The 23,427-nt window shown below is 47.0% G+C and overlaps 2 protein-coding genes across 7 annotated transcripts; one reads left to right on the top strand and one right to left on the bottom strand.

The window, feature by feature from the left end:
• Positions 1–7: 7 nt before the first annotated feature.
• PPP1R10 (protein phosphatase 1 regulatory subunit 10) lies at positions 8–17,171 on the bottom strand. Of its 6 annotated transcripts, none has more exons than XM_022566091.3 (20): positions 16,958–17,171; positions 15,891–16,417; positions 9,482–9,600; positions 8,714–8,800; positions 8,433–8,568; positions 7,969–8,020; positions 5,881–5,958; positions 5,559–5,732; positions 5,235–5,340; positions 5,022–5,134; positions 4,437–4,537; positions 4,050–4,197; positions 3,815–3,973; positions 3,466–3,712; positions 3,238–3,301; positions 2,938–3,132; positions 2,708–2,783; positions 2,365–2,478; positions 1,537–2,199; positions 8–1,269 (listed from the first exon to the last, which is right to left on the bottom strand). In XM_022566091.3, exons 3-20 carry the CDS (start codon positions 9,586–9,588, stop codon positions 1,160–1,162), a joined length of 2,730 nt encoding a protein of 909 aa, XP_022421799.1. In that variant the 5' UTR covers positions 9,589–9,600; positions 15,891–16,417; positions 16,958–17,171; the 3' UTR covers positions 8–1,159. The 6 variants fall into 6 exon arrangements, with proteins under 6 accessions (XP_022421799.1, XP_030616113.1, XP_089774625.1 ...); XM_030760253.2 differs by lacking the exon at positions 16,958–17,171 and adding an exon at positions 16,642–16,828; XM_089918499.1 differs by lacking the exon at positions 16,958–17,171 and having other exon boundaries at positions 15,891–16,635.
• On the top strand, positions 16,912–23,201 carry MRPS18B (mitochondrial ribosomal protein S18B). Its single transcript, XM_022566099.3, has 7 exons — positions 16,912–17,353; positions 18,533–18,641; positions 18,744–18,841; positions 19,251–19,319; positions 20,654–20,720; positions 21,987–22,046; positions 22,629–23,201. The coding sequence occupies exons 1-7, from the start codon at positions 17,174–17,176 to the stop codon at positions 22,922–22,924; spliced, it is 879 nt and encodes a 292-aa protein (XP_022421807.1). The 5' UTR covers positions 16,912–17,173; the 3' UTR covers positions 22,925–23,201.
• Positions 23,202–23,427: the final 226 nt, after the last annotated feature.

Here is a 23,427-nt window from a genome sequence, read left to right on the forward strand (position 1 = left end):
CCAGGGGTTAAATACTTCTCTTTCCACTGTTTATTATTAATGTACAAAATATACAAAACCAAAAGAAAAAAGAAAATACTCATCCTCAAATCCATTGTGGCTCTAACCCAAGACCCTGCACAAAACCCAACCAATCCACTGTTTTCATAGAAAACAACTGATGCTGAGACAGGTGAAGGAGAGGGCTGGGAGAGGGCAGGTCATCTCATCGAATCCACCCAGGAAGGCACCTGGTGGGGATTCAGAGGTGGCTGACTGACAGGGCAAGGGAGGGAGCTGGAGGCCTCACACCCACAAGGTTCCAGGTGGGGGCCAGGAGCACGCTAACTCCCAGAGGCAGTGCGTGTAGTGTGACTGGCATGCCCAGCACGCCGGGCTTCAGTTGATGAAAAGCTGGTCTCACTGAAGTATTTTAATTTCCAGAATGAGCTGCAGGCAAGGGTGGACCACCACCAATGGCCTCACCTATGCCAGCTAAAACTTTTCACCGGATGCCGATATGGATTTGCCATCATTGAACCTAGCAGACCCATGATGCAAACTTGGGTGTTCACGGAAGATTGCAACGTCTTACTTGAGAAAGGACTCAATGTAAAGCCTGTGTCAGGAGGAGTGGGGATGATGTGTTCCAGAACTCAAATCCAGCCTGATTTAGTCCTCTCAGTGCAGTGGGATACACAATACCCCTTTTACCATCTCCCCACCCCACGAGGAAGCATGAACTTGGCTGGGATGATTTCATAAGTGCAGCTGATCCCGTGTCAGAGTTCTGTGTGCATGTGGAGGACCCACAAGAGGAGAGTAGAGGTGTTCTCCAGGATAACCAGCTTTAGGTTCTCAGGCATAAAGGGTAATACTGGAGAGGCGCTTGGCATAAAGGGCAAATCTCCTCAAAAAGTGAAGCCAACTCGGTCTCCTCTTCAGCAGTCCAGGGTACAGAATGTGTCCAGTCTCTCTCCTCCCCAGACTGGAGGAAAATATGTACATCAATGCGCACCAGTGATCCGAAAACCCCCAGGAACCCAGGCAGGTGGGCACTGAGGGGGCCGGCTCCTCATCAGCTGGGGAAAGGGGACAATGGGCCTCACGGAAGCCATAAAAGGGTGGAAGGAGCAAGGCTGCAGTCCACAGGGGTGTGGGCGGGGTGGGCAGGTGGTCCCTAGGGCAGGGGGGGCCCATTGACACCCGGGTGGTAGAAGGCACAGTTGTTCTCATAGCGGCAGTTACCCTTCATCATGAAATGTCGACAAACAGGGCGATTTGACATGTCTGTGGGAATGATGGTGGAATAGTTAGATAGGAAATGGCCAAGAGGTCAATGCCACCCTCACCCCACCCGTCCAAGGCATCCTGAGAACTGTCTTTCAGAGAGACCTAGTCTTGGGGACCTGGGGGAAGGGCTAAAGGAAGGAACTGCCATGCATGCTGGGAACGGGGTGACCTCATGTTCTGCCTGGCAGACCCGGGGTAGTGACGTTCCCCAGAAAGTTGTAATGGGACACCAAGAGCCATACGGGGGACAGGGAGCATCCTCACCTCCTCCATGGCTGTGGCCTCCATCATGCCCTCGGTGGCCTCCTCCGCCATGGCCAGGGCCATCATGGCCACGGTGCTCATGAGGGGGTGGCCCTCGATGGTCATGGCCTCGGTGACCAGGGCCATCATGAGGCCGGTGGCCGTGGGGCCCCCCATGTCCAGGGCCTTCATGGGGCCGATGTCCACCACCAGCACCCATTCCTCCACCAGGGCCTTCATGAGGACGATGGCCACTGCCACCACCCATGCTGCCGCCAGGGCCTTCGTGGGGGCGATGCCCACCGCCCATGCCACTGCCAGGGCCTTCATGGGGACGATGTCCGCTGCCACTGCTCATGCCCCCACCAGGGCCTTCATGGGGACGATGCCCACCACCTCCGACCATGCCCCCACCAGGGCCCCCTCTTCCATTTGGAGGTCCTCCTCCAGAGCGACCGCCTCTGGCCCCTCGGAATGGAGGAGGAGGAGGAGGTGGTTCACTCCCGCCTCGGCCACCACGGCCTCTATGGTATGGCCCCGGACCTGGTCCCCCACGCATCGGGCCACCCCGCATGGGGTCACCTGGGCCATCCCAGAAGGGATCAGACCCCCGGGGAGGGGGTGGGGGACCCAGGAGACGTGGACCCACTGGCCCACCAGGGCCCCCAGGGCCTCCATGGGGACCTTTTGGGGGGAAAAAAAAGGGAGAGAGACAGTATCAGCTACCTGTTGCACCCAGGGACCGCCAGCTCCCAACCCAAACCAACCCCCGGCTTTGGTCAATCCTGTACAGTTACCAGGCCGAAATCAAGCAGACAAACCCATTCCAACCTCTCACTCACCACCTACCTGGCATAGGTCCGCCAGGTCCAGGGGGGAAGTGCTGCATGCCCTTGGGGCCCCCAGGGCCTCCCGGTGGGAAACCATTGGCTATGGGACCAGGCCCTAAGAGTCCATGAGGCACTGTTAATGAAAAAGGAGTGAAGCAGTCAGCAAGATGATTCTAGAAGAGTGGCATGACGTCTTCCCGCTTAGGTGTGCCCAGCTGACCCCCTCAGACCAACCTGGCAGAGCACTGCCCTCTGTCCAGTCTTCCCCTCCCATGTCTTGCTGCCTAGTGGCAATACCCCTGCTCCCCCAAGTCCACTGCAGGCCTCCTCGCCCAGGCCCCAGGGCTGGCCCCGAGGATTACCCAGCATCTGCTTGATCTTGTCTGAATAGTCTGGTTGCTTCAGCAGTTCCTCTGAGGGATGACTGTTAGGGCTACCCTGTGAGGCAAGGTCATTAAGGGACAAGGTCAACAGAGAATAAGGGTAACACCCGGCACAGAAGGGAGAGCCCGAGGAGAAAGCAAGCGGGAAGGACAGCAGAACGGGAGTAAGGAGAAATGGAGACAGTGGGGAAGAAGAGGGAGGCTCGTACCATGATGGAGGTGAGGATCTCCTGCACATTGATGCCTCCTCCTCCAGGACCCTGGGGGCTCTTCCCGGCACCCATGCTTCCCATAAGATTGGCCAGAACAGGAGGCAACTTGGAACCGCCTGCCCCATCGGGTGAGCCACAGGTCCCCCCAGGCTCCAGGGTCTCAACATATGGGGTCTCATCCATGGAACATTCCTGAAATGACAGGAGAGAACAATCAGGACCAACAAGGATAAAGAGCCAGTCTCACATGAAAGATGCATTAATGTCAATCACAACCTCCATCACCACATAACTCACCTCATCTAGGGGGATGAGTTTGGGGGGGATAGGCTCATAGGGCTCAGGATCAGGCTCGTGAGGACTGTCAGGAATGCAGCAGGCGATAGAAAAAAAAAAAGAGTGACAGTCAAATTATTTATTCAAGCCCTTGATTTTCTTCCTAACCCCCACCCCCCTTCTAATTACCCCAGGGCACGTTCCCCTCGAGGGCTCAATACCTCAGGAAGTGAACCCCATTCTGCTCACCTTTCCTTGTTCAGGAAGAGCTCCTGAAGGATCCCCTTCTCCCGCTCAGCCTGGATGTACCGCTCCTGGCTGTTGCTTCCAGGGGTGACAAGAGGCGAGGGCAGCACCAGGGGCCGGGGGCACACCCAGGGCACCTTCTCCTCCATGTTGTCGTGGCTCAGACGCCGGGCCGTCTCAAACGCGTGTCGGTCTGACAGTATCTCTCGCTTAGCTGCCTCTCCGAAGTCCTTGATCTTATTCACATTCACTATTGCCAAGGAGAAAAAAAGCAAGAGGGAAGGTAAGCCCAACCAAGTCCTTTTTAAACTCTCTATACCCCACCTACTATAGAGGAAACTGGATCTCTAACCTCGTTCAGTTTCATCCAGTTCAAAATAGAAATACTCTCTCAGCTTGCCCTCCTCAGGCCAGGTCACAGTTTTCCTCTTCCTGCCTTTCCGGGTCAGCTGGCTAGGATCTCCGGGACTCTCCACTGGCTTTGCATCCAGAGCTCCTGGCTCCAAAGAGGCTGTAAACAGAAGTAGTTTCAGAGCAGATCCTTCCTTTCAGAAAACCCCGAAACCTGAACCAGTTTCTAGACTTACCAGTATCCATGAGCTCTGGGACTTCAACAGGGGGAACTGGGGTCCCTGGACGTTCTGTGTCCATAGCCTCAGAAGGAGGTGCTGGCTCTGGGGAAGAAGGTTTGGCTGTGCTCGGTTCTGTGCTCGTTTTCCCTTCAAATGGGCTTGGCTATTGTGAAAGAAAAAGAAATTAATGAGCTGACAGGAAAGGCAAGGCAATTAGTCCAGGGTCCTTGGCAGGATCCCCTAACAGTTCCTATAAAGGAAGACTGTCTCTAACAGTACTCTGCCACCAGTCTACGTCTGAGACACAACTCTTGTCCTCCCCGAGCATCCTAGCTGCTGGGCCCTTCCTTCACCTGTACCTTTTCTACCTGGTCACTGGCACCTACTGTGCAGCACCCATACCTTGGCAGCTGTGGGTGACAGCACCTTCTTCTTCTTCTTAATTTTGATGCCTGGAACAGGGGCTGAATTGAGCGCATCCAGAAAGCCGAGGCCCTCCATAGCTACAAAAGAAAAGAGCATAAAATGGAATCATCAGACCTTAATGCTATTCCTATACACAAAATCTGGGCAGAAAATTGGCCAATAGAGACCCTGCCTCAACTTTGGACACAATAAGCTCAAGGTGACCAGGAAGCATATGTAGGAGGATTCACACAAGAAATTATTGTCATTATTCTATCTTTCTTTTTAAAGGCAGGCAAGCGTGGCTTTGGATAGGAATCAGAGCTCAGGTAAGTGACAAAGTCAGCCCCCATGAACATGACGGCTGGGAGCGCACCCACCAGTCACTGAACAGCACCGCCTCCCTACTTCATCTCTAAAATCACTCCTAAGCAATCCTATCAAGGACTCCTAGGAAGGGAGTTCCAGGGGAGTAAACATTAAAGGACACCAAGAAACCAGATGAAAATGGAGGAAAACGCTTCATTTCCATGAAAAGAGTTTGCTCTCAATTCAAAGCACATCCCCCCACTTTGGACTCACGCTGTGGCGGGATGATCTTCACTTTGATCTCTTTGGTGGCATTGGGTGTTGTGTTGAGTGGCTTGTATTTCTTCTCTGCAGGGGGTGCAGCATCTCCTGGGGCAGCTGTGGAACTGTTAGAAAGGGACTGGTCAACAACACCTGACTCACCCCCTCTTTTCCCCTCATGTCCACAGACCCAACCCATTCAAAAACCAAGAACATGGTCCATACCTCTGACGCTTGAGGGGGATGGGTTTAAGGTTGTACTTGTCAGAAACCACCACTGCACTGGCATTCTTCTTCACAGGCACCAAAGACGGGGTCTCCAGCTCTAGTCCTGGGGGAGAAGACATGGTGTTGGGGCTGGACTCACTCCACACTCTCCTGACTCTTCCTCCCTTAACCTTCATCAAGCCCTATAAACTCCCACAATGCTCCACCCACTAGTCTTCCCTCTCTCCAGATTTATCGTACCATTAAGTCCAACTCTTCCACCATAAGGCCCGGGCTGTGCACCTACCCACAGACACTCCAGAGGCCAGACGGCAGCCTTACCGGTAGAGCGGAACTTGGCATGACTGGGCGCCGTGGTTCGGAGGGACTTGGGCTTCTCCCTCTTCTTCTCCGGGGCCTCCTCAGCCCGAGTCTCAGCCTTCACCTCAGTCAACGGTCGCTCAGGAGGGGTGGTTCGACTCTTTCCCTCTTCTTTCCGTTTCTTCTTATCTTTCTCTGTTGTGGAAAAACAGAGCAGAAAAGGATTTTATTTAGATAAAGAGAAAGACTGTCAGTCAGAGGTAAAAAGCAGGTTAGGGGCACGGAAGGCCACATCCCAGTGGGAGAGAAAGAAATACAAGGGATAAAGGGCCTAGCTGCTTACCAGCAGGCTGGGTACTGCTCTGGGAGCGGATCACAGCCATCCAGTCGCTGACAAGGACTGAGGCCAATTTCCGGAGCTCTGCAGGTGAGAGAAAGGGGAAATGCCTAAATAATGTAAGATACACTGAATCATGGAATTTTCCTCTATTCAGATAACTTTCAACCCTGATGCCATTATAACACCGGGCGGGGGGGGCAAAAAGAAGGAACATTTATTAAAGTATGTTGTAAAAACTACACTAGTTGCTTTGCATACATCTCACGTAATTGCTATTACAACCTGAACTTTTTTTTTTTTTTGCGGTACGCGGGCCTCTCACTGTTGTGGCCTCTCCCGTTGCAGAGCACAGGCTCCGGACTCGCAGGCTCAGCAGCCATGGCTCACGGGCCCAGCCGCTCTGCGGCATGTGGGATCTTCCTGGACTGGGGCACGAACCTGTGTCCCCTGCATCGGCAGGCGGACTCTCAACCACTGTGCCACCAGGGAAGCCCACAACCTGAACATTTTTCATCTCCCTTTAAGACACAGAAGCATGGAGATTAAAGTTACAAAACTAGAAGATGGCAGAACGAACCTAGTGCCTATGCTCTTCCCTTAACCACTTATTACAATAAAATAAGGAGAAAGGCAGAGGGGTTCAAGTATCCAAAGGGCTACCAGATTTTAAAAATTTCAAGGAGGCAGATTTAGATCCTCGTAAAAAAAAGATTTTCTAGGGAAACTTTTTTCCTAGGATATCACTAGTGATGACAGCTCTTAAAAGAATCAATTAAGTGTTGCAAGAGTGAAAAAAGAACTTAAAAACAAACCGATTTAGGATGAAGGAAGCAGAGTTTATCTAGAGAAAAAAAATGGTCAGAGAATTTAAAGATAAAAAACAGAATTTATTTCTAAATATATGGAAAAATGCATTTGTAGCTCTTTCCTTCTGTACTTGGCAAATAAAATCTCCTATCTATGGGACCTCTCTTCTTGCCAACATTTCCACTATGGGCTGATTTAATAATGAAATTGTTGTACAATATTAAAACTTAACTTTTTAAAACAGTCACACAACTGCCAACTCCTATACCTAATGCAATATGAACCCCAATGCCCAGTGGGGGAATATCCTGAAACCTCTTTGAAGCAATCGATACTATGGTCCAGTAAACTTAACTACAGTCAATAAGGAATGTACAAATTTCAGTATCTAAAGGAAGCACAGAATAATAATTAAACCTATACTCAAAGACGGCAACACAATTAAGCCAGCTGGAACAAGGACCAATATACCTCAGTGAAGAAACAAAAGATAGGCAATGATTTAATGGGATCTTCTGTGTTACAGTTTATCCTACAAAGCTACTCTGAGATGTCAGAAAAACAGTGAAGTGCTCATTATATAAAAGGACCTAAAAACAGAATTAATACAACTAAAAGAACGGAAAGCTAGGGAATGTTTTTCACTTAAACAATACTGTGAGTTAAAATAAAATCGTGATCCCCAGTGTTTTCTCCTCTAGCTAAACTTTCCAAAGGGACCTAGCATACCATTCCCCGTAGACAAAGAGCGGGGATCGGCTCTGCTACAATGCTGCTCACTTGCGGGAAACCAGTGTCGTGCTCACTGGTTTATGCCTTGGGTGTAAAACTTTTGGGTTAACTCTTGGATATAAACCCTTTTCTTCTCTAAAGAAAAGCCTGTGACTTTCTGGAGCCAGGCTTTGTCTTCAAGCCAGAACTCTATGCCCTTGCCAGGAGCTCCAAAACCCTTTGTCTTAGCAAAGGAAAGAATCTGTTGCTATCAAAGCTATGATATACTCCAGCAGTCAGGATTCTGCCCATGCCCTACAGCAGGGTGTTTATTGGTAGAACGAGCATACCTGTTGTTAGGAAAATAGACATTGAGGGTCCCAGAATATGCTCTATTTATTGATATTTAGAGAAACAGAAGTAAATGATGACGAGACGTTCTAGGATGACACTATTTCCCCCAAAGAATTTTAAGTGTATGGCTTTTACACCAAGAGATCTTAAGAAATGAAGGTAACTGAGTGGAAGTAATGGAAGAAGGCCCAGGACACAGAGGAAAGGACTGGCCCCTACCTTCATCCTCACTTGACTTGCTCAGCTGCTTCACCAGTTTGGCTGTGTTGTTCTATGAAAGGAAGGGAGCAGCAGGATGGTAAGTGCCAGAAGGAAAAGCAGCCCACTCAGAGCTAACCACTCCCACAAACGCACGATCTCTTAACAGCCACTAACACTGAGATAGACCTTCTCTCTTACAAAGCCCTTGGAGACGTAGTCTTACTCCTTAAAACAACCCAGTTAGGTAGGTTCAACCATTCCCATTTTACAAATGAAAAAACTGAGGCTCAGATATATAAAGTGCCCCACGTCACACACCTATTAAAGGACATAAATTTGAACCAAATCTTGATTCCAAACTCCTATTTTTTTCTACCATTCTACCTCACAGGCCCAAGACTGTAGCCACATCAGTCAATGAGTTTTTCATCTGTTAGCCTAAACCAAAAAGGAAGAACCAGGATTGTAAAGACTGAAGGTACCTGCTTGAGATGGTCAACGGTGAGTGGTAGGTGCTGCAGGGTCAGTAGAATTTGCTGCAAGAGGGGAATGTTGTTGGTTGTCTTTGAGTATGTCAGCCAGTTGTTAAGAAGCTTGTAACCACCAACATCAATAAACCTGCAGGCAGGGAGGAGGCTCTGTGATGCCCTTCCTGGGTCTTGGGAGTATACCCCACCCTCCTAGTCCCCCAGCAATAACCCAGGAACCCCGTGCCTCACCCCCCCTCCCTTCTAAGTACCCAGCCACCCAGGTCCCCACTTACTTGACCAATATTTCTGGTGAACGGGTCTGCAGGAGAATGTTCAAGTAAGTGCATCGACTCACCATCTTTCGTGCTTCCTTCATCAGACTGTAAGAGATAAGTCAAGGTTAGAAATGAAGCAGCCCGAAAGCACCTCTTCTTTGAGCAGACATCTCTAATCTGTGGGAGTACCTCGAGATCCCTGATGACTTGGGACTTTGCTACAGGGTGGGGGGATCACACAGGCCCCTAGGAGGATGGGGTGGATCAGGATTGATGTGGAAACACCCAGAGGGATGGAACACAATGGAGGAGATGCACTGAAGTCTCCGATCTGAGGAGGTAAGTGTCACTGCTTCTCTAACCCACAGGACACATTTGATTCTGCTTCCAGGTGAAGAGCCCTAGGCTTCAACTACCATCTCTTCGGACTGGCTTAGTCACTCGCTTTCTCCTGGAAAACTTGAGGATCCCTGAATGAAAATGACATTTGGGGTATGCAGAATGCAACCCAAAACAGAACTAAGAATCCTGTCACCTGACTCCCTGCTTGCTTCCTTCCTTCCCTTGGGACTGTGGATCTCCAAATATCCAGATGCCATAATGACCAGGGACCAAGGGGTCATCTTTTCCTATCACTAGTTCTAACATAATTGGATTTGAATCCTATTCCACTAACTCCCATTCCTCTTAGGGAACACTTTTTGCTATCTGCCTTAATTATAGTCATATTACAACACAAAATATTCTCCGCTCACAACAAATTCAAAGGGTAGGGTACAGACTCACCTGAAGATCTTCGAAATCCCATCCACACTCTTGACTTCCCCATCTCGGTTAAGGAAGCTATCCAGGCCCTTGAGAAGCTCTTTGGGGTCTATGGGACCCGAACCCATGATCGAGGTTTTCTAAGATAAGAGGATAAAACAAACCCACAGAATAAATGGGTGGCAAGGACAGCCGCAGTTGCCCTCTAATAAATTCTATCTCTGTGTTTGACAAATTATTAGTGATTATTTAATCTACATTCAACTGCACTCACCATTATCTAGGTAAGAAAAATCAACACAGACAATTGTCCCTACTGAGAAAACAGCCCTGGCAAGTGAAGCACTGTGTCCATACATGACTGGAGGGGACGACAGTCAGACTGGAGGACTGAGGCAGCGCCTCTCCTCTCGCTCCCAGTTACATCCTTCCCAGGACAGCTGAACTTCACCAGATTGTATCAGAGCTAAGATTCACATTCCCAAAACAAACACTCAACTCTCCAAGTCATTTTTGCTTATCAGGTCCCGTTTCCCCTTAGTTGCTAATGAATCGAGCTTAAAAAAAACACCAAACCTATAGCTTGATAAGAACTGGGCCAATCATGGATGTTGGGCTGTCTTCCAAGAGTCAACTCCTTTCTATCTTAGCCCATGAAGAGTCAACCGCTTGGGAGATTGGGATTGACATATATACATCAATATGTATAAAATGGATAATAAGAACCTGCTTATAAAAAAAAAAAAAGTCAACCGGCACAGGTAGCAAGATATGTTCTGCTTGCACCAGTAGACAATCTTCTGAAGTTGTAGGTGAAAAGAGAAGGAAACAAAACTTGAAAACAGAACCTCTCCCCTACGGGAGTTAGGGGTGGCTCCCAGAAAGAGACAAATGGAGCAAAGAAAATCAAGCAGGTCCTCCTAAGCCTTGAAAAAATGTCATTCATTAACCAAACCCTGCATGAGTTTTTATTGTTTCAAAGTTAAGGGCAAGATTGGTTTGTGGTTTCAAAAGCAAAGATGCGAATCTGACTCCTAGTCCCACCTAAATCATAACACCACCCAATATCCCCAAGGAGAGCCTGAAATTAGAAACAATGGAGCCAAAAAGAATGGAACAAATAAAACTAGAAGCTGGCAAAATGCCATTAAATTTTAAGTAGCTGCTTTAGACTAGGTTAGAAAAGGAGTTAATTAAAAGCTGAACACAGCTGTTACGGGACAGAGACACGTGAAACAATTTCTAGGCCAGAACTGAAGTTTGAGAGAGGTGATTTAGAATCAATATGGTTCTGATTAGGATTTTTATCCACAATGCCTCTAAACATTGGCTTCTGAGAAGCAGAAAAGAAAGCCACCTTAGTAATATCGACATTTGGGAAATAAGACGAACACTGGGTAGGAAGCAGGCAAGAAGAAAGCCTCCTGAATCCCGCATCTAGTACAGAGATGAAACACATGAGCCAGGCAGAAGGGTGGGAAAAATCAGTGTTTTACAAAGATGATTATATTTTCTGCAGAAAACAGGTTCCTTATAAGATCATGTTAATTAGTTCTATTTGTTCTATTTGTTCTCAAGCCAAAAGAGAAAAACAAGCATAACACTTTCAACCTTTTAATTCTCACAATAAAAAAGTCAATAAATTTCTACATTTACACGGTCTAACAACCTAGGCCAAGAAGAGGCAGAGGCATGGGGGGAACTTGGTTCCTGAGACCATAACCTGTGGGTTGAATACAGGGAGAGGAGGTAAGGTAAGAAATACTGAGAGGTGAGCAAGTCTGGGTTAACTGTGCTTTGCTGCTGCCCTGGAATCTCCACGAGGACAGGTAGAACCTAAGGTCAGAGGAAAAAACATTCAAGTCCAATACCAGATAAATTAGAAGTCCACAGGCCAAATCCACTTAAGTGTGGTGATTCTTATATACAGAGAGACAGACATGGGGATAAAGGAATTTTCCCCATGTAGTAAGACACTATAAAGTGAAGTATAGACACTATAAGGACAGAAATACAATAAAGGGATACATAAAATAGATTTCCCATTTGCTGGAGACTGGAAAAGCAATGAGCGAATCCAAAATAATAAAATATATCATCAGTTAAAAAAAATATACGCAATTTGACCAAAAGCTTTCAATTAAACTAACTTCACTTCCAACCAATGTCCCCTAAATACAGCTGGCCCCTCAGATTCAAACCCAGTTGAATACACAGCACCTTGGAAAAGTCCCTTTTGCATACCCACCTACCAGTTAAGTCAACAGGCCTGCTCCCCCTACTTCCTTCAGAAACAAAAACTGTCACCTGAGCTCAAATGTTCCTTTGCTTAAGAGGGCAGCAGACAAGAGAGAATAACCATCTTTAGAGAGAAAAGAAACCAGCGAGTACACAGCTAAATTCTGTCCAGTGCCTTCTGCTGGGAATGGGACCCAGGGACAACTTTTTAATTCCCATTCACAAGCAGCAAGAATAAAAGACATTAACAGTCAAGGAAAACTAGAAGACAAAGCAGAAGAAATGTTAAATATTCATTTTCCACTGCAGTTTTCCTATTATGTACATTCTGGAAATATAATTAACAAAACTATAAATTTTGTCTCACAAGCACCAATCACGTGGTTTTAAAATGTAAGGGGTTTTTCTCATGACGGCTTCCTCCAGGCAGATTAGTTTTCACTCATTTAAAATTAAGGACCCCAAGTGTTTTACAACCTATTTCCGTATTTTGAAGTCATTACGTTTAGAAAGAAGTTCCAAGGCACTCAAGTGGAAAGGAATGAAGAGCCTAAATTCTCGGCCCAGCCCTACAGGAGAAAAGGCAAATGACTTTACCAGGGAAAGAGGGGCAGTGACCAATTGTCATTAACGTATCTGGAGCCTGGAACGAAAGCTTAAGGAAGCTTTCTGAAACCAAAAATAATCCAGGGCATGATATGTTTTAATTTCCTTGAAGGCAGAACATACGGGGTGGCAGTGGGGAAGCAACCCCTGGTATCATCTCCACCTTGTCCTAAAGCTGGGCTCTCCTTATGGAGGATGTTGCCGGCAGACACGTGCAGACACAAGGCACTGGGGAATTTTCTTTCTTACCAGAGATAAAATTAAGTCCAGAAGTGACACCAACTCCTGCCTCCAAAATAAATAAGGTGAAAAATATCTAGCTTGGCTAAAGTTATTCCATACCCATCACCAATGAAACAGAACTGAATTGGTTCAGGACAAAAATTCTAGGCGAGTTTAAAAACAATCACAACAATCTTCTAACAAAGGAGGAAGGTGTCCGTCCAAGTTTACCTTCACTTAGAGGTCTCATCACTTCTGGAAATGAAGTGCTTTGTAGCTTACATTCCCCCCTTCCTTTCCACGGTAATTGAGGCATTTCCTAGTCTGACTCCAGAGTGGACTGAATTATGTCTCTCAGGTGATTCACAAGGTCGCACCTCTCTTCAAGTAGTAAGCCGCTCCCCCTCAAAATCACTCCAAAACCTGGTAGCACATGCCCTTCCCAAACGCTTATTTGCCTTTCAATAAGGGTGTAAAGTCACCCCCCACCCCTGCCCTCATAGGACAGGATCCCAGGATAGAACTGTGGCCACAAACTACAAGGATCAGGTTCTCCGACGTTCTCTGGATGGATGTGGTTTCCCTAGAAGACCTTTTTTCCCATCTCCCATGTTAATGCAGATCTTCTTTATTATAATCCCCTGCTCACTAGAGCTCAGGAACCCCAGTGGGCAGAACGTTCAGCTCCCAAGGAAGGTATGCTGCAGAGGCACATGGCAAACTGCTTAAAAGATAAAAAACTTGTGGTCAGTAGGACATGTGGAAGAGGCCCTCCCATCCAATCCACAAGTAATAGTTTGAGAATCCATACCCAGTAGAAAATTAGCCCTAAAGTCTCACCAAGTCACCACAGAACAGTTGTACAAAATGGCTTTCCAATTCTGCCTAGAACCTTCACGCTTCACGGCAGGACTTTAAAAAATGAAAAGTATATGGAGAGTCTGATAAAGATTTGACTTTGAAAAAGTTGGAAGAAGAAAGGTAAGAAAGGGACAGGACACCCAATACCACCCTCAGGTAGGGCATGGCTTTCCAACATGCACCAATTGCTACAGCACTGCACAAGTTGAAAAACGAAGAGGACATTATTTCCCCATTGTTTTTAAGGAATTTCTTTCAGAAGGGAAGGAAAAAGAAATTCAAAAAGGGTGGCTCTTTGGAAAAAAGAAATGAAGGTTGTGAAATGTAATACCAGAAAGGTTTTGCTTACCAGAAACCGTAGCTTGAATCCCCCTGCCTTGAGTTTACAACTGCCGCCTCCTTTCCTAAAGATTCACTTCTCATCCTAGTACCAATGTACAGGAGCTAAGCAACTGGAGAACGTGATACAGCACTGAACACAGAGCTTACCCCCAAACCCAGAGGCGGGAATAAGGGCGATTTAGAAGAAAGTCCTAAAGTACCCACTCTCCCCCAGATTCTCATCATAAAAAGCGACCAAATGCAAGAGGCCCAAGGACTGACTCCTGAGCAGAAACTGCACATTTCAGTGTCATTAGGCCCCAGTTGTCTATTCCAGTTACTCATTCACAAGTCCTTGTGTCTTCCTCCAGTATCCCCCAACACACGTAAGACACACACACGCTCACACACACTCCCCTCAAAAGCTTCCAGCCCTAAAGTACAGCTGTTTGACTGGTTTCCACCCCTGGCAACTGAAGCAGGGAAAAATTCCAAGCAGTAGTGATGAAAGAAGGTGAAAATAAAAGCAACAGATTCGGGATCGTTAAATACAAAAACTAGAGCTGCCCAAGGAGACGGACAGCTTCAAGACCTAATTCCTATAAGCTTTTTTCCTTTTAAGATAATGGCTATAAAAGGTTATAAAGAAAATAAGGAAAATGGCTTTTCCTGTCTAGCAGCAGCGTGCACAAGAGTCCAGAAGGCATCTGCTCGGGGTGGAGTTTGAAGAGGGTGGAGAAAGGAGGAAGAAAGCTCATTACATCACCTTTCAATGCTGCTCCTCCCCCTTGACCAAGTTTCTAGGGCGGCCCTAAGCTCTGGATGGCAAAAGGGGGAGAAAAACAACAAGGCAGGGACGCCATCTTGTTACGGAGAAGAGAACTCAAACTTAAAAAGCTATCCCGGCTCTGCCGGTAGCTTTTTACATTAAAAAACCTTTTAGTAAAAAAAACCAAAAAACAAAAAGCAGCCCCCATCCTGAATAGTCTTTGACCTACTTTGAATAAGAGCAGTGTGAAAATAAAAGCAATTAAAATATTAAAAAGAACAATTTTCTGCGGGGAAGAACTGAATTTGCAATTGAGGTTCAACCTGCTACTGTCGAACACCCCCATCCTCCCTATAAAGGGAAAGGGGGGAGGACTTGGACCCCTCTCAACAAATAGGATTGAGGTGGGAGGACAGGAGAAAAATGGGTCAAGACACAATCTGCAACGCCGCTTGGAAGACAAAAGGACAAAGAAAGTCGCCATATTGAAGCAGGGAAGAAAAAAATTCCTTTTAACGACACAAATCTTCTAGAAAGCTAGCATTCAATTGCACTAAATGGCTTTTAAAATTATACTCCTGAATTCCACATTTCCCCAACCTTTCCACCCTCTACTTAACTGTATTCCCCCCACCAAAAAGTATCAAATTAAAATGTTAATCACTTTTTTTTGCTTTTAAATAACCTACGCAATCTGCAACAATTACAAGACATTCTTTACCTCCCCAACTATTATCTTGTATGTATTGGCACTAAGATTATATTTTGCCCTGAATTAAGTGTCTTGCAATCTTTATTCCTAGATTGCCACCTGTATTAACCACACAAATATACCCCAAACAAATTACATTAAAATTGAGAGTTAACAATCATTTAAAGTCATAGCCACCTATTTCTCTCTGCCCATCTCCTTACCCTGCAATCTTTATGTACAGATTGCTTATTAATCTGGCAAATTGAAAGGCGCCCTGCTTGTCTCACACACAAAGAAGTGGGACTTCTGGGCCACAAAATCCACCATCTTTTGTATGTGAGCTCATTAACCCTTTTGAAGACTGCTGCTAACGAGAGGAAGGTAACCATACCTCCTTATAAAAAGCAAACACTTATGGCTTTGGCAGTCTGGAAATTGGCTGGATTACCAAGGGTTAACCATCAAAATCTTAAGTTGCGGGCCCTCCCTCCACCCTCTCCTAGCCTGCAGCAGAGCAGGGAACAGGCAGGTGGTAGGGGAGCGAGAACACTGTTTAGACCCAAAGGCCCTTTTTAATGGAGATTAAGTGACCGGATCGGTCCTTCTCCAGTTCTCTATTTGTTCTACGGTCTCATTTCTTCCTCTCATTATTTTTGGTTTCACAAAGGGAAACGTTGATTTCTTGTTGCAAGGCTGGTTTTTGAAAATTCGACACTTACTATCCAATTTTTTTGCGACGTCAGCACCTCGGGCTCAGGGGGGGAGGGGGTTAAAATTTTGGAGAAAAAAAATAAAACAACCAACCAGGACCCAAAACTCAATTATTTGGGGGGCCTCATTGGATCAAAAAGTCTCCTTAAAAAAAATAAAGGCCAACTCAGTATTCATTTTCCCCCCACCCAACTCCATGTAGGGAGGGGGGTTGTAGAAAAAAAGTTCTGAGTGGATTAAAAAAAGTAAACGCTGGATGAGTGAATTTGGGTGGGTTTGGGAAGGGAGGGTGGTTGATTATTTTTGAAGTTATGTGGTGACGGTCCTTCGGCCACAGATTTCAAGTCCCAGGCAGCGTGGGCTGGTGGGGTGGGCAAGATAGGTGGGAAGGGGCAGAAGACACAAGTGGTTGGGCTGGTGGCTGCTGTTTTCCCTTTCCCCCCTCTCTCAGGATCCTTTCAAGGGCTTAGATGTTGCTGCGGCTTGTTTCTTTTCTCCTCGTGGCCGGCCCGTCTTTCTCCGAGAAAATTCAAACCTGGGATAAAAGGAACACAAGGGAGAAAGATATAATCAGTATGGGTTGCTCTTAAACACCCAAAAGTACAATCTTTGTTGTCCCCAAACACCTCCACGTCCCATCCCGAACACAGCCGCTTAAAAAGAGTCACGGCTCTCAACCGAGCCCTCGCCTAACCCATTTCCTAGGCCAACTGTCCCAGCAGAATTTTACCCTCCAACCAACAACACGCCGAGACTTACCTCTAAACGAACCCCAGAATGGCGGCTGCCCGCTCGGGCTGAGTCTTTTATATCCGGACACCGCCCAACGCGCCCAAACGTGCTAGTGAAACGCCCTTGCGGCGAGAGACTGTGCGCGGGGCGTGAATTCATTGGGCAACCAATAAGACAACTCGCCAGCTGATTGGCTATCCTGCCTTAACCTTCGCTCAGCCCCTTCCCCTGGGCACCCTCTTCCGCCTCCTTCCTGGCCCCCGAAAGCGTGCGCTTGACCTAGCGGCCTAGCACCTCCCTTTCCTCTGCTTCCACCACTTCCGCCCTCGAGATCACTTCTCACCAAGGGTTGGTAGAATCGGACCGGCGCATGCGCAGTGAGAGGATCTCGGTCAAAATCGACTTCAAAATTGCTTAAAATACAAACTGTAAGAATGCGATCCAAGAGTCGTACTGGCTGGTTCAGCAAAAATGCAATTTTGAGCCCGAATTCGATAGTGACGCAGTTGAAATTGGCCTCTCCCTACGGCTCCCCCTTCACGCTTCCGTCCTGACGCAGATGCGCTGCCGCCTTCCGCACTGCGGGGTCATCCTTGGCCCTACCCTAATATATTTCCTGGAGCATGCGCAGTCGCTTTTCCTGCTTTATGCGTATGTCAAGATGGCTGCCTCCACATTGAACGTGTTGCTGAGGCGCCTTCCCAGCATTTCGCCCTTCAGAGGTGTCTACGGAGTTCAGGTAACTCCTTGGGGCACATTTTGTACAACGCCAGATTTGGTTGTACCTTTTCGAGGTCATCGCTCCACTGCTGGGAATCCAGGAGCCGAGGCCTTCCCAAGTGCTTCTGCCTTGGCTGTCAAGGCAACCCTTTGCTTCCACCACCCTCCTCCTTCCCTTCTCATTCTTCAGTACAGCGCACGTTTTCTAATCTCGAGTCGAGGGTAAAGAGCAAGGGTTGGATGTCTTCCTCTTCCCAAGTTTCCATCTCGGGTGAATAATTAGGCGGTGGAACGGATCTCTTGGCCATACACAAACCAACTATTAACTGTACAGGTGGTGTCTAAATCTTCGATGCCAGGGAGCGTTCTTGGGTTGAGGGACACTAACTTCTACCAGCCCTACTATCTTCCAATAAAGCCAGGATACATTCTCATGACCTGGGACCAGTTACTCGGCTCTTTATCTCACTAAATCAGTTTCTTATCAAAGCATACATGAGAGCTTAACTTTGGATTGAGTTTTCCCTCCAGCCTACGTCCTCACCACCCTGGAGGTTATGGGCAGGGCAGATTCTTGGTGGGGCAGGGTGAGATGGGAAGGCTTGCCCAACTGCCACTCCCTAAAGTGGGACTGAAAACTGGTGACAGGGGTCACCATAGAGTTAATTACAGGCCTGGTCGCTTTAGAGGTAGCGTTAGGACTTAAGTTTGTTCTGCCCTATGGAATGTTGACCTTCAACTTCTTAGAAGGCTGGGCAACTGAGTGATTGGATTGGATCGAGTTGGAGACTCGCATGTCCTTTGCATCCCCTTCCTGCCACACATCTTAATTCCAAGAAGATGGACATTCTCCCTTTTCCTCCAGTAGACTGAGTTCATCCCAGAAAGCATGAATGCCTTATACGTGCCAGGTTTTTGAGTTGTCTTTTCAAATAAATTTGCTTCCCAGTCACCTGTGCTAGTTTATCTTCTAATGTTACCTTTTCTTTCAGGATCCAGTTGGAGGTAGGGATAGTCGTTGTTGATGTAAACTTAATCTCCCACAAAATGCTACCTCCCATATACAGCATATTCCTGCTGTATTTCATTTGCACAGTGTGCGTGCCTTCCCCTTTCTCCCTGAAGTGTGGGCAGCAAACCAATCAGGTCTTGTCCTTGAACTCATTGTCTCATTTCGCCTCTGCCCCTCCTTTTATAGGTTCCCCTCCAGACTCTTTGCACCAAAGCCCCCCCTGAGGACGATTCTTTGCTCCCACTTCCCGTTTCCCCATATAAGGATGAACCCTGGAAATATCTGGACTCAGAAGGTACTTCTAAATGGGGAAGGGGAGGGTCAAGTGAGGTCTGAAATAACTGGACAGAGACCCGCCCATCACCACCACCCAAACTTGTATGGTCTTTCGTTTCAGAATACCAGAACCGCTATGGTTCTCGCCCTGTCTGGACTGACTACCGTCGCAACCACAAAGGTGGAATACCCCCACAGCGGACTCGAAAGACATGTATTGTGAGTTTCTGAGTGTGGCACGTGGATGTGGAGTGGGGCTGGAGGTCATAGTGACAGCGGCAGCAGCATTTTTTTTTTTTTTTTGGCTGCATTGGGTCTTTGTTGCTGCATGCGGGCTTTCCCTAGTTGCAGGGAGCAGGGGCTACTCTTTGTTGCAGTGCATGGACTTCTCATTGCAGTGGCTTCTCTTGTTGTGGAGCACGGACTCTAGAGCGCAGGCTCAATAGTTGTGGTGCACGAGCTTAGTTCCTCAGCATCAAGTGGGATCTTCCCAGACCAGGGCTTGAACCCGTGTCCCCCTGCATTGGCAGGCGGATTCTTAACCACTGCACCACCAGGGAATTCCCCAGCAGCACTCTTTCTGACAGGGCTTTGAACAGCTTCACCTGCCAGTTTCTTCTCTCTACAGCGTGGAAATAAAATTGCTGGGAATCCCTGCCCCATCTGCCGGGATCAGAAGTTGCACGTCGACTTTAGGGTAAGGAGAATCTTTTCTCTAGGATAAAGACTTGGAGCCTTTTTTGCAATGCTAAAGAGATTACCTTAGGTGCCCCGCTCTTCATATCCTGGTGCCCCTAAAGTCCATTTTGTATTGACTTTCTGGTAATATAAAAACATTCCTCCTTCCAGCCTTTTGCGCTCTACTAAGGGTTTTACTAAAAAGTTTCATCCCTTGTCTATGAAATTTACAGTCTAATTTGGCAAGAGAAATGGTTGTTTCTAATGTGAGGGCAATGCCCAAAGGTTGATTTATATCAATCACAGTTGTTAGCAGGTAGATTGGACTAGTTTTTTCTGGAGATTTTCTTTATTTCGTTGTCATGTTGATGTTTGGTGGCATGCTGAGACTTGGGGCTGGAGGGCAGATACATGAAGCAAGGTATAATCTAGTTATTTTTTCAAAAAACCTTCATTGTGATAAGGACAGGACTTGTTCCTTAAAGTATTCAAAAAGCTTATAAAGATGATAATGGAAAAGTGCCCTTCCGAGCTTGCAGTATTACAAGGTATTAGGGCAGAAGCTGAATGGCTCGTCATCAGAGAAGTCAGAGGTCATTCAGGTGTCAGTCAGTCAGCAGATGGGGGTGTCTGACTGCTCTCAGGCTCCTTCTGATACAGGTTGTAGAGGAGTCCAGAAGATACTTCTCAATTTCAGCTGTGTATAATTGGTTACCAAAAAAAGGCTATAATCATTTGTATACAGTTTATAACAAATCGCATGACTAAGGGAGAGAGAAAGATTACAGATTGAAGAGTGCAGATGACCCTGCCTGCCATTCCACTCCACAGATACACCTGCTTTTTCTTTGGGAGTCTCACCACCTGTGATTAATTACTGTCTGGGAGTCATTCTAATAATTAAATCTCTAAAATTGATTTTAGTAAACATATACATTACATATACCATGCATTTATATAAGTTAATAATTTGTAAATGTACATTATAACACGTACTACACTTTCTGGGTGATTTCAGGGATTTTCCAACAGACTGTCCCTAATTTGCTGCATGAAGGACTGACTTTAGAACCTAACCCCTGCAGAAGATAATTCTATGTGAGTCTCAGTGACAAAACGTAGGATGTGTATGTGAAATGGTTGGAAGGCCAGGAAAGGGAAAAAGTTTGCAAGAATGTGTTCAGTAAAGGGATGGGGCTAAAACCAGGACCTGAAGGAAAGTAGTACCTGGAGAGATGTAGAAGGGTCAAGGTCATTTGTGTGGGGTATGCAGGGATTGTGCACTTTTAGTCTCTAATCGTCTTGCTACCTTCCCTTCCCTCTCTCTTGTTTCTCCACCACTTTTTCCTACAGAATGTGAAGCTCTTGGAACAGTTTGTCTGCGCCCACACGGGTATCATCTTCCATGCTCCATATACAGGTCAGCCCATCATCCTTGTCACCACCAGAATAGCTTTTCCTTACAGCACTTCTTATATTTATTAAGACAGACAACAGGTATTTATTTGGTGGTTCCTACTAATGGCCTAAAAAATGTGATGGAACTTTTTGGAAATCTTGGCCTAATGGGGATACTCACACGCTAAAACAGTTACATGTGAACAGAAGATACAGGCGAGTACCAGTATAAGCAAACTATCTAAATGGAACTGTTAAAAGGTAAATGGTGCTGATTGTTTCCTTTCTATAGGGTCTCTTCACTTTTACGGAAGGCTTTCTCATAAATTGACCTTACTTTTATTCCATTGACAATTCAGTTAGATTTCCCAAATTTGGCATAAGCTCACCAATTCAAGATTACATCTATTCCCTAACTATAGTCACAGGCCAAATCTGGCTCACTGTCATGTTCATTTATTTTCATATTGTCTACAACTCCTTCCAGGCTACAGTGGCAGAGTTGAGGAGCTGAGACAGACTATAATATATGCCTAAAACATATGCCACATTGCCTCCAGTATATGGCCCTGTACAGAGAACATTTTGCCAACCCCTGCTCCAAAGCAAGATAAATTTGCAAAGAATAATCAGAATCCACCCTTTTGTGGCGTGGTAGCATGATCGGTGGAGTTTGGTTTGTCAAGGAGTTTGTTTTTGTTTTGGCTTAGTTTGGTTTTTTGTGGGGTTTTTTGGCCACACCACACGGCTTGTGGGATTTTAGTTTCCCAACCAGGGATTGAACCCGGGCTCGCGGCAGTGAGAGCACAGAGCCCCTAACCACTGGACCACCAGGGAATTCCCAAGGAGTTTTAAGAAGAGTTCTATAGTCAGGCTGTAAAAGGCTGAAGGGACTATTTTGCTACTTTCTCAGATCGTCTTGCCCAGATCTGAAATCCATTTTTCCTTTATTTAATCTTTCTCTGTGGATTGTCCAACTCAGCCCTTTAACTAACCACACTTGCCCTTTGAATTGTGTTCTGCTCCCTGTCTTGAAACCTTTACTGTTAAGTGGCTTCTCTATAGTGGCTAGACCCTCCTAAGTCTTCATCCTGGTTCGCAGAGAGAGAGAGAAGGTTCTTCCCACTGGGCAGAAGGGGAAACCAAGCCTTGCCGAGGGGTCAGGGGAATGGGGTCATCAGGTAGAGCTAGGTCTTCCAAATCTAAGCCTCTATCACCATGTAGAAGCAGTTATGTTCTTCATTTACTGTGACTTATAAAATGATCTCTGAGTTACCTTTTTTCACAGGAGTCTGTATGAAGCAACACAAGAAGTTGACCCAGGCCATCCAGAAAGCCAGGGATCATGGTAAGAATGAGAAGGGGCACAGCGCAGTTTTGTTAGGCATAAGGAAGGTGACTTAGGGCTGGAGGGTGGATATAAATGCTCCCACCTATCTGAGAAGGTAGCACTCATGTTCTTCCAAAGAATCTCTTCTTTCATCACTCCACTGTCCCTTGTTTCCTCTCCTGAGTCTCTTATCTTGTCGTTGCCCTGTCCTCTTTTTCTTCCTCTTTCTCTGCCTTCTTATTTTATAAATGTTGCCCCAATGCCATGTCTAAATCATAGGAGCTTTGTATAAATTTCTGACCCTGGGCTCCATGACACTTTTGCACAAATTAGGAAAAGGTACCCCTATGTTAGGGCAGATGCAGCTTCATAGCCCTGGCACAGGCCTGCACAGCTTGGCAGGCAAGAGTCTGGGCAGCACGTCAGCCCACACTTGCCCCCTTGGCCAGTTGCTTCTGTGCAGCATACCACATGCATAAATGAACCCAGTGGCTCTGACTGGTCCCTCCCTCCCTTTATAGGTCATTTTTCTTATTATCTGTCTTAATCTGAAGTACCTGTCCTCCCTTCCCTGGCATTCTCTTTTTTTTAATCCCCCAGGTCTCCTCAGTTACCACATTCCCCAGGTTGAACCCCGGGACCCTGACTTCAGTACCTCTCATGGAGCTGTGAGTGTCACTCCGCCAGCGCCCACTCTGGTTTCAGGTGACCCCTGGTACCCATGGTACAGCTGGAAACAACCACCAGAGAGAGAGCTGTCCCGCCTTCGTCGGCTCTACCAGGGTCATCTCCGAGAAGAAAGTGGCCCTCCGCCTGAGTCAATGCCCAAGGTGCCCCTCACAGCCGCAGTTGAAGCCTCCTCCACTGAGCAGGCGGGCCCCCAGACTGCTCTGTAGGAGCTGTAGACTAGGAAGGGAGGCGGAGGGTCCCTTACACAGTATTTCATCCTGAAGAGCTGTCTACATTGTGGCCAGTGGCAGGCCCAGGGCCAGAGAAAGGAAATGATTGTTGGTGAAAGGGATAAATACATCTGAGGCTGAGGGAGGGCAGTGCAGACGTGTATCGGAAGCCCCAGCCCCTATATGTTGTCAATAGATAGGCTGTACATTCTGCTACTGTTTCAGACCTGTGCCAACTGGGTTTTTCCACAATAAAGCTGTATCCTGTCTCTGGGCTGCATTTCAGATGAATGCTATGGAGGGTTGGGGGGCAGTGGGTGCTGCTGTGGGGAGAGGAGTGGTCAGGCTTGACCCAGTCCGATCAGTGCACTCTTGGGACCAGAAGCCACCTGGGATGAGCAGTTGTGCCATTATGTGATGATCACTTGTGCCCCCCTGTGCCCGATGCGCAGTGTTCCCACTGAGGGGCTAAAGGGTTGGGGAGTGAGACACTAGGCCTA

Source organism: Delphinapterus leucas, chromosome 10 (genome assembly GCF_059928025.1).
Source record: "Delphinapterus leucas isolate spDelLeu-1000000601 "Yukka" chromosome 10, BTC_Dleu_Yukka2, whole genome shotgun sequence".
In the NCBI taxonomy this organism is placed as follows: Eukaryota; Metazoa; Chordata; class Mammalia; order Artiodactyla; family Monodontidae; genus Delphinapterus; species Delphinapterus leucas.